We start from the raw sequence: 15,948 nt of genomic DNA, 5'->3' as shown, positions 1-15,948 counted from the left end.
ACGAATTAAATTAACATCTTCAACATTGCTATGTGAAACTTTTAAGTAACCACATTTGGCATTTGCATTATTAAATCTTGCAAGATATATTGATAATAACTTCTAATCCGAGTTCCCAAATCAGGGAAAGGTGTACACTGAATTTTAACCCAGCTAAGCTGGCCTAGTGCAGCAACTATTTTTAAAAGACATTATACTAAGTCAATAACTGTCGAGCGTAAATAGAAACATTTTTACCAGTTTGATCTTCTTTCTACAGAAGCAAAAAGTTCCTATGCAGATCTTTGGCATATTTGTCATATCTTAATTTTGGGCAACTGAATGCAGTCAAATGCCCTTTTGTTGAGAAAAAAAAAAAGTCAGTAATCGTTACAAGAGTTTATGCAATTAAAAAGCTTAAGATGTATGCAACATCAAATCTAATATCGACAACACCACATAATTTTACGAGGTTTTACCAAGATATATGTTCTTTTCGGAAAATCTAGTAAAAGGATTGAAGAGATAAGAATTAGGTCGAAAACACTAACAGCTTCAACTCTGTTTCTCTGAGATAAGGTAACTAGTTTTCAATGTTTTTTTAGCCATTGAAATCCCACACTTCTACCTCTTAGGCCTTAACTTTTGGATTGAAACAGTGGAAAGATAGATACATGGCATTCTCTTTCAAGCAAGCACCAAATAAACCCCTAAAAGTCCCTTAATATGTTATACCCTAGAAGCTTTAAAGTCTATGAAAAGATTAAATTTGGGATTCAATACATAAACATCAAAAGCCAGCCATTTGATCGAGTCAGCAAATTCAAAACATGGCTTGAACATCAGTGCCGTCGCCTATGTGGAGACATTAAGAACAAGTAAGCAGGTGAGACTTGAACTTCTCCAGTTCATTTAGTACCTCATCATCTGGTCTGTAAATGAGATCAATCATTCGCCATATCTGCAAAAGATTGGACCATGAGGTTTAAAAAATGTCAACTAAAGATGTTAATGCACTAGCACATATTATGTTTGGGCTTTACATAGTAGGAAAAATCAACAATGAGGTAAAATCAAGGCCTTTCAGTAGTAACTGTGAACTCATGAAGGGCCTTTAGGTGAAGAAAAGATCAAAAACCGTAGTAACACATTTTTCAGCGTCATCCCAACTTTATCAGGCTTATAGTTTAGTAAACACGACATAGAATTCTAGGTGAACTGGGAACAGTGTAAATAAAATTTTAGTTTAATCAGATACAGAGCATTTTTTAATGTATCTGTAGGTGGATTTAGTATGGTGAATAAAGAAAGAAACCAGCATAATATACGAATTTGGATGTTACCTGTAATGTACCGCCTCCGCCAGTATTTTCACTACCGTCATCTGAGACACTAACAATAGTCCATGGATCTGCTGCATTCCAGTGGAAGTCAACCACCTTATCCCTATTTTCATCCACACAAATTCAGTACTCGATACATGGGACAAGTGAGATCTAGATGCTCTCTGCTTAACTTCAAAGGCATAAATATACATGCTTTTCCTTTTTTTAATAAGCAGACACTATACACACCACATGAAGAAAATGATTTAGTGGTGCGGAAAAGATCAACTAATGACTTGTTATTAGTTATTACCCATATGAACGTAAGTCATGGGATCGCCAATCGCATAATTTCGGCAACCATCATTATTGATATCTCAAACCGACAAAGGTTTTGCACCCCTCAACAGAAGGAATATAACTTAATAGTGCACAACATATCAACTAATGGCCAATTATTTAGCCATATGAACCTAAGTCATGAGTCACCATTCGCATAGGCAGGTAACTATCATTATTGATATCTCATAGACTCAGACAGACAAAAGTTTCACCCCTCGATGTTTTAGACCTTCACAAATGTTCAACCAAAGTGGCCATATTTACGTACTATACATAAATTACGGAAATGATTCTATATCTAAACAGCTGATTTATCCCATTATGCATCAAACAAATGTGTCTAATTATACCACTGAAGGCTTTATTTTTTTACAACCGCTATTTGAAGTTTGGTAATCACAATGTATAGCTGCAGAAGGTGTTGGTTTTATTCCTAATACAATAACTGTCAAGACATTTGTTAACCCCTCAGCCTCATTGCCAGCCAATTCTAATGATACAGATCCATATTCCACAGTTGAAAAATGTGTCGCCTCTTTGTTCCCTTTGTCTCTTTACTTCTGTAGTGATTTAGGGAAACTTCAAAAGTTCAACTGGATTTGTTGGATTAATTGAATCAATTGGTAGGAAAATCACTTTTTTATGGTGTATGCTGGTATTGGGAGGCTATTATAGCAAATATATGTTGAATAAACGGGAGCAAAATGATCAATGATGTATGTCAGTTGCCCTATGCTGATTTTCTCGGCTAAAGCTTGTTTCTGGTTGTGATTAAGAGCTGATTGTGTAAGGATTTCATTAATTAGCGGCCAGGCTATGGAATTGACCAAAGAGGCATATTCATATAGATACGAGGCCAGACTACCTCAGGATTTCCAATTATCTATTGAGACTGATGTGGATAGAAAACCAGGGTTATGGCCACCAATAATCCAGCTCCTCATAATCCATTCCCTAGACAAGCAAGGATTGGTGGTCAATGGTTAGCAGTTATATTTGAATAGGAAGGTGCGTTGATTGAAGACAAATCCCAATCGTGAGAAGAAGGTGTTAGCTCTGTCCCAAGGAGGAGGAAAATCAACTGCTCCAGCTTTTATTTTGAAAAGAATCGAACGAATGAAGAATGAGCAAGTTACGAACTTCTGGTCAAGAGATCCTTTCAAGTGAACAGAATAACTTCTTGGAAGGGGGGGATTTATCGAGCCTTGCGGAGGGACTTATAGCTTCCAACCTGGATCGCAGGAGTTTGTCAATACCCTGATGCTCTATACAGTGCCAATGGCTTTAATGTCTACACCGAGAAAATATGTCGAGGATGCCATTGATACTATTGGCATGGAAGAGATTTTGTGTCATAGTAGCTACAGAGGATGTTAATGGTGGAAATCCTGATCTGGAGATGCTTGTTTATGCAGCACATCATCTATAGTTCTATACTACATATACAACCATAAAAATTTGACACCAATGAAACGATCTGATGACAGATACAACAATAGCAAATATCATTGGCATGGATGTTACTCTTTTATTTTCTTTATTCTGGACTTGCCACCCAACCCCCACCGTCCCACCCATTTTCTCTTTTTGGTTATCTTTGGAGGCACAGAGTGGGGGCTTTAATAATAAATCAGTCAGAAGCATCTCCGCTAACGCATTAAAGCCAGAAGGAAAAGAGAACTAGAACCATGCAAACAAAATTTAGTATAAAATAATCAAACTGCAATTATACCTATGTCCAGCGTGACGAAAGAATAAGCCAGGAGGAGATTTTGGAGCTTTTCTACCAGCAGAGTCCGCCATCTTACCAACCTGGGAGAAAATAATTCATTGAAACTACTAACCGTTAAATAAGAACGAAAAAATTACAGCATAACAATGTCACCACCTGAGTGAAGCAAATGATAAGCTATAACCTTGTTAACAATGTCAGTCAATAGATAGATCAAAGAAAGGGCTTACTAATATCGTGAAGCCTGACAAATAATGATGCCTTACTTGGAACAACAATAGTACCACAAAATAGCAATCAACTTAGAGCCTCTTGGTTTTACGAATAAAAACTCTGGTTATCTATTATCTAAATCATAGGTTAATATAAATATATTACTTTCAGCAAGTCATGAAAGTGATCTTTTAAAGAGTCAACAACTTAATTTTCATCGTCAATTAGAAGAACTTCCTCAGCATATGGTCCATGAGGAAAGGAAAAACAAGAAAGAAATAACAAGATAAGGATCTCTAACCTTTTCATGATCCCAGATGTTTAGGATACCATCTTCTGCCGAACTTCCAAATACTGATGATTTATCCGGGGACCACTGGAACAGACAATTTTTATCAAACACTCATGCAAATAGGTTACCCTTATCAACATAAAGAAGGGTGGACAGCAAAAACAAGTAAACATGTCAGTAACTCTCAGACCTGTACACAAAGCACAGCAGCACTATGGCCCTCAAAGATATGTACAGGCGATCCCACTCCCCCAGAAGTGAGGTTTCGTCGATCAAACATGCGAACAGTGTTGTCTGCCGACCTGAAGGAGGCATAGCCATAATCATAAGGCTTCTACAAAAATTGAAAAGCATCCATGGAATCATGGAACCAAACATTCACAGAAAGGGAAAAAGACAAGGATAAACACCACACAAATATTACAGAAAGCTTAATGCACTGTCCAAGGATCAACCTACTTAAACATCTTTATTGAGTTCAACATGAAGAACAGTTACAATAAATTACCCAGTCAAAATATAATTTACATCGTGCGGATTCCAATCAACACAATGAAGATCAGCTTTATGAGCCTTTTCTACCTGCAGGGAAAATTATCAGATCTCAAAGTCCAATCAGAGACATGACTATGACCAGAAGAAACAGCAAATAATATAGTAATGATTGTAGAAATAGAAAGGATAAGAAAAAGAAAGGAGATATTTCAAGGAATGCATGACAAATAGATACATAATTAATGAAAAGAGTGATGACAAGTGGCAGAGTCAAGAACTGCATGGTATGCATCTACTTTGGAGAGTTTTTTTCGGGGTAAGACTTCATTTACCTATTACAAAAGTTAACAATCCTTCAGTCACAGAAAGATAGCCCCAGAGTGGGCTGTCTTCATAATAGCTAAAGTTTTCATACATTTTTATACCAAAAAGCTAGGGGGCCATTTTAATCTTCCCGAATTGGTATTCTCTCTCCTTAAGATTTAATACCTTTTCTATACCAAAAAAGTTAGGCGGGTCCAATTATGGTCTTTGCATTGTTTGCAATATGACATTTTCTCTATTCAATACTCTCCAAAAAGACCAAACTCTAATGGATAGGCCAACATGTTCTCCTATCAAATACTAAACTCGTACTTTCAACTCTTCAGTTGACAAGTGTGCGAAGTCAAACTAACTATTACATTGGGACGGATGGAGTAGAATCCAGAAGGCAACAAGTGTCTTTTTTTTTTTTTTTTTCTTTTGTAAGAAAAGCCAATATCAGAAAGCAACAAGTGCCTTGCTTTGGCAGTATATGGTTTTCTTCTGGAAGGGCAATACACAAAAAGTGTATCTAAGAATTATCACCACCCCTCATAATTAACAATTATCCATCACCATTTTTCCTAAATCCTGCTTTTATTCACTGCCATATATCTCCAAGATATACTCTACTCAAGCTTAATAAACTCAGGAAGATGGTTCAGAAAACAAGTTTTTTCTCATAAATGTGCCACAAAAATATCAAAGGAAAAATGACCAGAAGCAAGCAAACTATAACTTCAAAGACAAGAAATTACAAAAGCATTTTGCCATAGCAAGCAGATAGGATTGCTGATTTTCCGGTTGAAGAAAATACATCGGAGGTCAAATTTCCTCATTCTCTCCCCACCTCTAATATTTCAATAAGTGTCTGTGTTGCAAACTAAAACATTTACTACTTATGTACCTGATATACAAACTACAATATGAAGAACAGGCAATATCACAGAAAACCCCCTCCGGACCTCCACACACACACACAGAGGCCAGATTTCACTATAAATAAGGAGAGGTCATTTTTATATAAGCGCAAATCAAGATAAGTCCTCCACTTATCCACAAAGAGAAAAGGTAGAAAACAAGATAAGTTATCAAATGCTTGAATAAAAGAAATATATACAACCTTGACAGCAGGAGAAGAACCAGTTCTTGCATCCCACAGTATTAGGCAAGAATCATCTCCAACACTGCAAAACTCCTGTGCACTTTATCCCAAAAAAAAAAAAAAAAAAAGGAATCCAGTAAGGACGTGTTACGCCAGGATTAGCGATGAACAAATTACTTTTCCTTCTTTCTTCGGTCTTCTTCATTTTTTTTCTCTTTATCTTTTATTCGAAAAGTGGTCAGAAAGCTACTTCATCCAGGCAAAAAAAGAGGGCAAAAGGAATAGAGTGGTTTCACATTGACATTTCTAAGATATAATTCAGAAAATAAGAAGTTTGACATGCAACATGACAGCTCATACAAGCATTAGCTCATCTTCAATCAAGCTCACGTTACACGAAGGTTTTGACAGTGTTAACCCCAAACAGCATCAAGTATCACAACTCCTAAAAAAAAAAAATTGAAGGACTAAACTCAACATCTTATACAATGTGGGAGATGTGAAAGCTACCTGGAAGGGCAAAACTGAACATCTTCTACAGTATCATCGTGTCCTTGGAAAATACCTCGAGCTTGAACAGTAGGGCCTTCTGCAGAAGGTTTCGGATTACTTCCTCCAGATCCAGGAGACTTTGTATCTCCCTGATCTGCTGCCAAAGTAGACATGTGATCATGAATGCTCCACAGAACAACTGATTTGTCCTTCCCTGCAAGAATTAATCCATGATTGCATTAACTTTATTGCACACAAGCTCGGAAAAGTTAACATATCTGAGGTAAGAACTAAAGGAGGTAATAATAATTGACTGCAGGCATAGCGATAGTAAGAGGCTGAACTCTGATGCGTTCCAAAAGTTACCCTCCAACACACAGTTCATGCGACACACTTCTAGAAGGAAATATATACCATATAACTCTTAAAATCTTCAGAAACTACAGAATTTCATTTAATAATTCGACTTTAAACCATCGTGTGATGTTCTTCGTCAAACTAACTTATCAACAACTACCCTGATTAGATTTTGTGCCAACTAGGTTGTGCCATATATTGTTACTTTTGAAACGACTATGGGGTTGAAAGTGTTCATTATAACTGGTGTCATTTTACCTAGCCAGAAGGAATACAACACTAAATCCAGTCAGGCGCCAAAAAGAAGGAATTGTTTTGTAATGAATAATATGGATTACCCAGTTAGCTGAAAATTGTTATCCAAGGAATAAGCTCCAAAAACATATGACACCACCCGCCACCAACAATCAGAACCATGTCACTAAGGGGAAAGCTAAAAAGAACTAGAAATTTTCTGAAGACTCCGTTGTAAGTGTGATCAACTGGTTACCAGTTATGAAGTGATACATCATCCATTAATAAACGTACAGTTAACCATGAGCTGCTAATTGGAATTAAAGTAATCACAAAATCCTTGAAAGAAGAGAACATTCAATGACTGGTTGGTCAACCTCCAGAGAGCACAAAAGGCTCAGAAGGGCACATTGCGAGCGCAAATTCAGCATTGTCTTGATGTCCAGTCAATATCTGCAAGTAAATATAGACTATCAGTTACTACTTACAAGAATACAAAAGTTGGCAAACTGAACCTGTTGTTTAGAAACCCACCAAGTCTGGTCGAGAATTATTTGCTCCCAAGGCAACCTGACGATTAGGCTGAGACTCAACATTCCAAATAAGAACCTGATTCCAAAATTTTCCAAGGTCACCAGATTTCAATGGAAACTAAATACTGATACGGACGCCAAAAAAGAAACAGCAGCCACCAGGGAGGAAACAAACGTGTATGATAATTGAAATATTTAGAAGCAGACACTTACATCAGGACTGTCAGTGTGTGTGGCCACTATCTTGCTATCCTGAGGCAGTTCCCTAATTCGATTCACCTGAAATCATATTGTAGAATGACAGCAGATTATAGTCTTTCAAGTACATATTCCATGTTATGAGTGCTTCTGTAATTGATGTTCTTAAGCAACACAGGTCCAGCAATTCCAATTCGTATAGTGAGAATAAGGAAGGAGAACAATTAGTATAATTGAAAGGATTCAGCCAGATTGAATGAATCAATTCATCTTCACAGGAGAAAGTTCCACTGACACCGAAAGAATCATGACGAATGAAACAGCTGCAAGTACATTGGAAACAATCTATGTGGAAAATTATTTTCCCACTAAATGAGGGAAAAAAGGTACTGGTAGAAGTTTAATTAATGTAACCAGAAATTGGGGCTTATAAGCCCAGTACTTCCTATTGAATCTCTTCCAAGTCCAAATCCCTATTGGGAAATGACACCTGGTTTGGCTTTATAAAATATGTTGCTATTTTATTTGGCTTTATACAATATGTTTCATCTATTTTTCGTCCAAAGATAACTATGCAAGAGTGAGTAAGTCACAGTTCCACAGCGTTAAACAAATAAAGCCATTATGCAGAGCCTAGAGCAGGAATTTAAGTATGAAACCATGTGAAAATTCAATATAAGCACCTAAAGATCAATTCAAATATTCTGGTAAAGTCAAACCTCCCAATAACAACCACCCTATATTACAACGCTTCACTATAACACGTAGGTTCTCTTTGGATCTGAATTTTTATGTTATATTTTACCTCTATGACAGTTTATTACGTATAACAGTAACATCCATCATTGTAACGGTACACCCTTTGAAAAATTACCTCTCTATAGCATCCTTACTCCCATATTTATATATTATATTTATGGAAAAGGGCCAAAATTACCCCTGAACTTTGAAAAATAGTTCATCCATACCCTTCGTTATACTTTAGGGCCAATTATACCCTTACCGTTATACTATGGGGTCAATTATACCCTTATGTCTAACGGCTGCCACGTGGCATCATCCCAGCCCTTCAAAATTATTTTACCCTCAAATAATTTTTTACCCACTAAAATAACCCAACCCAACCCGAATTTTTTTTTCCAACAAAACTAATACGGATAATTTTTCCAGCAAAAAAAAAAAAAAAAAATCCGTATTAGTTTGGCTGGAAAAAAAAAAGGGTCGGGTTGGGTTGGGTTATTTTAGTGGGTAAAAAATTATTTGAGGGTAAAATAATTTTGAAGGGTTGGGATGATGCCACGTGGCAGCCATTAGACATAAGGGTATAATTGACCCCATAGTATAACAGTAAGGGTATAATTGGCCCTAAAGTATAACGAAGGGTATGAATGAACTATTTTCTAAAGTTCAGGGGCAATTTTGGCCCTTTTCCGTTATATTTATTATCTAATAATAACAAAAAAATAATCTATAAATTATATTTTATTTTTATTGGAGACAATTAATTTTGTAATTCCCTCTTGTGAACTTGAATATCTTCTGAAATTTTAGATTTAAATAATTTTTCTAATGTTTTATAAGATACAATTGTTGAAAGGTATGAGTTTTGAGTTATTTTCTCTATAACAGCCAAATAAGATCTAAATGTAATGATGTTATAGGTGTATAACAGCCAATCACTATAACAGGCAAAAATGTTCCGGACAAACTAGGCTGTTATAGAGGGTTAAACTGTGATTTTAGATGACAAAACAAAATGCATTAAACGCTCCAGGTGCATTAGTGATGAGACAAGCTACCGGTTGAAAATAACCATTCAGGAAATTCTACTAACTGAACACTAATGCATCGCCTGTATTCTAAAGTAACACAAAATCTCAACAAGATGCTCTAATTATGAAAGAAACCAAAAAGAGAAAAAGTCATGTTTGGATCCCATAGTAAGATATGGCAAAGAAAGATGTACCTCGCCAGGATGAATAATAGTTTTGAACTTCTTTACAAAAGGCGAACGTGCTTCTTCGTTGAACTGAAAAATAGGCAACCAATATCATAAAAAGTGAAAAAGTGGAAAGAACAACAGGAAGACATAGGAAAAAGCTTGCAGCTATGCACATAGAGAACACCTGAGATATGTGTTGTGCTGCTGCAACCCTAGGTTTTACAACTTCACAATTAGCTATGACAAGCGTATTTGGAACGCTGCCGTCAGTCTGTAGGGAGAGGAAAACAGATTAAAAAAAAAAAAAAGAATTCTGAGAAAGTTGATTTACCATTGAAGTAAGAGAATAATGAGATGACTGAACTGGAAGGATGATAACAATAACTACCAATCACTAAGGAATTTTAAACAAAAACTGAACAAACAAATATTCTTGATACTTCCAAGCTCTTTACTAGCAACCTTAAATGAACATTTATCAACGCTAATCTAACATGTTTACCATCATAAAAACGTAACATATAAATGTCAAATAGAAACTGCCCTGTTTGATTCACATTTTTTCAGGCATGACTACGTCTTGACTTCCAAATTCTTGTTCAAATTTGCTGAGTTTTCTTCAAATTTTTTGCGTGAATAAGACTAATCAGTCCTTCTCTCCAATGTTCTATGAACTACCATCAACATGGAAAAATTTCCCTCATGGTAGTGAAACATACTTTGACACACTAGCAAACTTTTGCCACTGAAAGATCATTATGCACTTCAATACCATACCCAAAGAAAGAAGCCTATCGGTGCATAGTGGATACAAACTGAAAGCAATTCTAAAATTAAAGCACATGAAATGATCATCTTGCCTGCTCGGAAAGGTAGAGGCGCTGGCGGTTTTTGTAAGTTGCTTGCTCAAACTGGGGCCCCCATCTGAAAGAGAGAAATCAGTAATTTTCATTTATTAGTATCCATAGATAAACAAGCAAAGAAGCAATATCATCAACATGAAGGGGCTGCCGCGTCAATAAAACAGTTGAATCTCTAAAGAGACCAAAATGGACACATAAATAAAGAGAAAAATATAAAACTATAAACCAATGGCCAAAGAATCTGCAATCAAATACACCAGACAACCTGCATCCCCCAACAATAGATGAACCAATATTCTGCGAGCACCCTCCACTGTCAAACTTAGTAACATAATTGTTGGCTGAGTTTGATTAATTTGATATGTCACTTAACAAACAATGTGAAAATACTGGAATCACTGGTGTCTATGCACATACGCTCCTGTACTCGCACAAAACAGATGTAGAGAAGACTACGTGGATAAGTTAGTAAAATCCAAGTGTATAATTTGTAGACCCTTAATTATGATTTTCACATGGATGTCTAGGTTGACAGGACATCTTTAAACTCGAGTTTCTCAAGAAGTAGCTTCACGAAGCACTACTTCCCTCCATGCACTCACACACACCTAAAACACCCGTAAATGGAAAGAGGGGGAAAAGCAGAAACTCTAGATCATAACAACATACAAATAATCATGCATGTACATCGCTCAAAAACTGCTTCTGAAAACAATAATGGTGGAAAGAGAAGGTGCAATTCAAGAAGAAAAAAGAAACCAATATAAGTTGAGAAAACAACACCACCGAATTAAACTTCAACCTTTCGCTAGTCAATCTCTTTAAAGAATTTTTTCACAGCTTAATATTCCCAAGGAAAATTGTCATACAGCCACTCAAGATATTCAAGAAGAAAAAAAAAAAAAAAAAAGATTATGTCTGCTGACTTGGACAGGATTGGGAGTTTGACGACTTGGTCAGGCTGCTAGTTCACTAAATGGCTTCTCATTGACTGGACTGGCAGCAGACAAGTTCAAATGGGGCAGTGTGGCATGTATTCAGTCTGGGCAAGATACAAGCTATCAAGAGCTCACATTAAAATCACTTATCACTGGCCCTGGAAATTATTCTGGAAGACTAAGCTACTAGCTACAATCATCTGCTTCAGCTGGAGTGCACTCTATGAGGCATGCCTAAGCCTGGACAGCCTTAATGAAACAAACTTTCAGATAGTTAACATATATGTGCCATGAGGATGCAGAAACCAATAGTCACTTATCTCTGCACTGTTCAGTTGCAACAGAGTTGGAGCAGCTGGAAAGTTGACAGTACCATCAAGAAAATCTGGAAGTCAATACCTACTGGTATTTTATGGAGCATATGGAATGAAAGGATTAGAAGACGTTTTGATGTACCATCAACTCAAAACCACTTTCTTAAAGCTAAATGCCTCTTGTTTCTATATATTTCGGCCAATGTAGATTCTCCTCACAAGTTTTTGAACTTTGATAGCTCCTGAGTCTTAAGATATCCTTTTGTAAAATGAGCTAACAGGTAGTATTTTGCTTTTTGCTTCTATACTTGGTACTCCATGGTACTCCCTCCGTTTCAATCTGTTTGTCTGGTTTTGACTTGGCACGGAGTTTAAGAAAGTAAAGTAGACTTTTGAATCTTGTGTTATTAAACCAAAAGATATGTAGAATCTACAAAAATTCCCTTTAGTCTTGTGTTTTTAAACATGCCATGTGGAAAGTTAGAACTAAAGAGTTGCCAAACTAGGAAAGAGACATTCCTTTTAAACAGACTAAAAAGCAAAGTAAGACAAACAAATTGAAACAGATGGAGGAACATATTTGTATAGATGGCCTTAATGAAACCAATTACTTCATCAGAAAAAATAACACGATAATTTCACTACAGAGCAAGAGTATAAACAACTGCGCTAACTAACAATGAGAAGTTCAAAAACCTAAATGCACCGAACAATAAGAACAGACAAGAGAGGGAAGGACAATGTATCCCCTGTCTATTCTCCTCACAATTTTTTGAACTATGTTAGCTCACTGGTCTTAAGATAGCCTTTTCTAAGAGTAACTGACAGCAGTGTTATTAAAAGCGAAAAGCGCAAAAAAGTTCTAAGGTCCGCTGGGGCTTTAAGCGCAAAGCACAAATAAAGCGCGGGCTTTAATAAAAAAAAGGCGCAATGGTGAAAAAACACAAATATATATATGTTTAGTCCAAGACTAGTAATAATAAGCATGAACAACAAATATATTGACAAAGAAATTGTAAAAACATTGCGATAAAGTGAAATATCAATTATCTAGTGCACCTCTTCAAGAGAGGCTCATTGTCAAGGAAAACTATGTCTTAGAGCCTTGTTGATGCACTGAAGCGCAAAAAAAGCGAGGCGAAGCGCTCAACATGTTTTGAGCCTCACTTCAGGGCTTAAGCGCGCTTTAAGGGGGCCTTTGACAACACTGACTGACAGTTTTTTTGCTTTTAGCTTCTATATTTGACTTATTTGCATCTCCATGCCATTAACCAAACCAATTACTTCATATAAAAATACAAAAAAGGAACAACAATTTTTCACTACAGAGCAAGAGTATTAACAAAGCTTCTATATTTTGTAACTTTGAGTCTCCTTGATGTCATTAATGAAACAAATTAGTACATCATACAAAAAAACACATATTTTTCACTACAGAGCAAGAGTATTAACTCGAACCTCTTTCTTAAAGCTAAACGCCTCTTTTCTTTTTTTTGTGTGTGTGTGTGTGTATAGTTTGGCCAATGTAGCCCGGGTAGATTCTCCTGAACTTTGTTAGCTCCCCGGTCTTAAGATAAGAGGGCTGTTTGCTTTTAGCTTCTACATTTTGTAACTTATTTGCATATCCATGCCATTAAAGAAACAAATTAGCACTTCATACCCAAAAAAAAAAAAAAAAAAACACAAATATTGACTACAGAGCAAGAGTATAAACAAATGTGCAGCTCAAAACGCTAAATGCAGTTAACAAAAAGAAGTTAACAAAACCCTAGGAGTGATAGAAGTAAGGGAATGTGAGTATATAATACTCAGCGATGGCATTAATGAAACCAGTTACTACTAAGTGTATTAACAATAAGCAGCTGAAAACACTAAATGCAGGGAAGAATAGGGAGTGTAAGTTAACAAAAACAGTTAAATAAAACCCTAGAGAGTGATGGGAATGTATACTGACCGACAAGAGAGTGAAGGCCAAACAAGGTTGTGGTTAGCAAGCCAATCGTAAAGAACAGGAACAAGTGACTTCCATTGCGTGTACCGTTCGTCCACTGACACCTCTTCTCCAACGCCTTTCTCCTTCATCTCTTTCTACTCGCCTTTTTCCCGCCTCTTTGCTTTGCACAGAGACACAGTTTAGTACTGCTATGTATTAGTAGAATGAGAAAGGACAACACGCGGAACAGTGTCTCTATGCCTCTTAGCATTCCACTTAATTTTGTAGCTTCATTTAGGAAGAACAAAAAGAAAATTGTACCTAGGTTTTCCTATTCATTGTTAAACCCGTCAACCGGTTCGGGTTAACCGGTTCAAACTGGTAACCCGACCGGTAAAATCAGAACCAGTTCAACCGGTTTCGATTAACCGTTTATTACATACCGGTCCGGTTTCGATTTTTTTGGAACCGGAACCGAACCGGTTAAACCGGTGGAATTAAAAAAAAAAAAAAATAGAGCCGTTGGGCTGCTCTGTTGGACCATTGACCAACGGTCCATTTGCAAAAATGGCCGTTGCCAAACGGTCCCAAACTCATTTTTTGCCCCCCCCCCCAACCCCTCAAACTTTTTTTTTAACACTTTAACCCATCCCCCACCCCTATATAAACCCCTCTCCATTTCCATTTTAATCCACATCAATTCACTCTTCTCTTTCTCTCAAATCTCAATCTCTCAATTATAGTTACTTTGCAACAATTAGCCACTTTAAATTTCTCTCAAATAAATATTATAAAGTCTTATTATAGTTTCAATTATTAATTTTGCAATTATAGTGGAGTTGGTGATTTTGCAACAATCCGAAGTAGCTTTGGTGGATTTGCAATTCTAGCCGCCTTCACTTTTTTAAAAATTAGTCCCGCAATTTGGTACCTTTGTTCCAACTCTATCTTTATTTTTCGCAATTTAATTTGTTGCAATTTATTTTCTTGTGATTTATTTGAGTGTGATTTAAATTAATTCTATTTAATAATGGCGAAGAGATTTAGACGTGGTGCCGGTAGTAGTGGTATTGTTAGGGGTGGGCTTAATGAGGAAACATTTGTGGAAGAAACACCTAATTTAGGTATTGATGTTGGTAGAAATAATCCACTTTTAGGTCATGAGGTAATGCAATAATATTATACCGACACTTTTAATGAAATTGATGATGATGATGATGAAACACAAGCCCCCGAAAATTCCATAGGAGATACATGTCCTGCACAATCACATACACAAGACAAACCGCCTAGAACTCGTAAGCCAACCGCTAAAATTTGAAAATTTATGACTAAGGATGGGGAAAACCAAACAGCTAAATGTACCCTATGTGGACAAGTATTTGCTTTTAGGTAATAAACTAGTAAGGATGGTGGAACGGGTACACTAAATGGTCATATGAGAAAAAAACATATGGATATTTGGGGAGAGCAAATGGGTTCAAATGTGGGGGGTATTCAAATGACGATAGACCCACGAACCGGTAAAAATTTTAAGTATGACAAGAAAAAAGAGCGTGTAGAAATAGCTAAAATAGTAGCTTATGATTGTTTACCATTTTCCTTTCCTTCGGGTTTGGGGTTTGTTACTTACATTCAACGTTGTTATAATCCGTTATTTGAGGGTATTCCTAGAAGTACTTGTAGAGCGGATGTTATAGATTTGTATAAAAAATATAGATTTTATTTACGCCATGTATTTAATTCTTTAAATTGTAATGTTTCTCTTACCGCTGATTTGGGTCTTAGTCTTAACAAGTTAGATTTTTTTGCTATTACATGTCATTGGGTTGATGACAATTGGGTTATGCAAAAAAGAATTATAACTTTTTTATATGATGAAAGAAAAGGTCGTCACGATGGAAAAATTTTAGCGGATTCAATGTCTACTATTATGAGATTTTTTAACATTTATAGAAAAACACTTTGTATTGCTTTAGATAATGCTTCTAATAATACAAAGGCGATTGGTTTTTTAAAAAGAGAATTAAACCCTCCGCTAAAAAATATTTTTCATGTGAGATGTAGTTGTCACATTTTAAACTTAATTGTTAAAGATGGTCTTGTGTGTTTTGACGATTCTATTCAAAAAGTTAGAGATGCGGTTGTGTTTCTTTTTTGTAATGCTAATAGGGGAAGACTTAGAGATTTTAAGAATGCTTGTGTGGAAAATAACCTTAGACCTAGGAAAATTCAAGTAGAAATTGAGACTAGGTGGAACTACACTTACATTATGCTACAACAAGCATATGAGTATAGGATTCCCATACAACAAGTTCACAACAAATATAATATTAATAATAATGATTGGTTAAATTT

The 15,948-nt window shown here is 36.1% G+C and overlaps 1 protein-coding gene and 1 pseudogene across 1 annotated transcript; one reads left to right on the top strand and one right to left on the bottom strand.

Annotated features, from left to right (window-relative positions):
- Nucleotides 1–511: 511 nt before the first annotated feature.
- LOC132055348 (WD-40 repeat-containing protein MSI4-like) lies at nucleotides 512–13,767 on the bottom strand. The gene is made up of 15 exons (XM_059447122.1): nucleotides 13,612–13,767; nucleotides 10,403–10,466; nucleotides 9,727–9,813; nucleotides 9,567–9,629; nucleotides 7,616–7,681; nucleotides 7,404–7,478; nucleotides 7,247–7,322; nucleotides 6,297–6,492; nucleotides 5,805–5,886; nucleotides 4,392–4,465; nucleotides 4,074–4,185; nucleotides 3,893–3,967; nucleotides 3,379–3,458; nucleotides 1,323–1,425; nucleotides 512–940 (listed from the first exon to the last, which is right to left on the bottom strand). Exons 1-15 carry the CDS (start codon nucleotides 13,737–13,739, stop codon nucleotides 848–850), a joined length of 1,374 nt encoding a protein of 457 aa, XP_059303105.1. The 5' UTR covers nucleotides 13,740–13,767; the 3' UTR covers nucleotides 512–847.
- On the top strand, nucleotides 1,984–3,366 carry LOC132055349 (5-amino-6-(5-phospho-D-ribitylamino)uracil phosphatase, chloroplastic-like; annotated as a pseudogene).
- Nucleotides 13,768–15,948: the final 2,181 nt, after the last annotated feature.

The sequence above is a fragment of the Lycium ferocissimum genome, chromosome 5 (genome assembly GCF_029784015.1).
Source record: "Lycium ferocissimum isolate CSIRO_LF1 chromosome 5, AGI_CSIRO_Lferr_CH_V1, whole genome shotgun sequence".
Taxonomy (NCBI): domain Eukaryota; kingdom Viridiplantae; phylum Streptophyta; class Magnoliopsida; order Solanales; family Solanaceae; genus Lycium; species Lycium ferocissimum.
The sequence above is the reverse complement of the archived record's forward strand: the minus strand, read 5'-3'. Positions and strand labels throughout refer to the sequence as shown.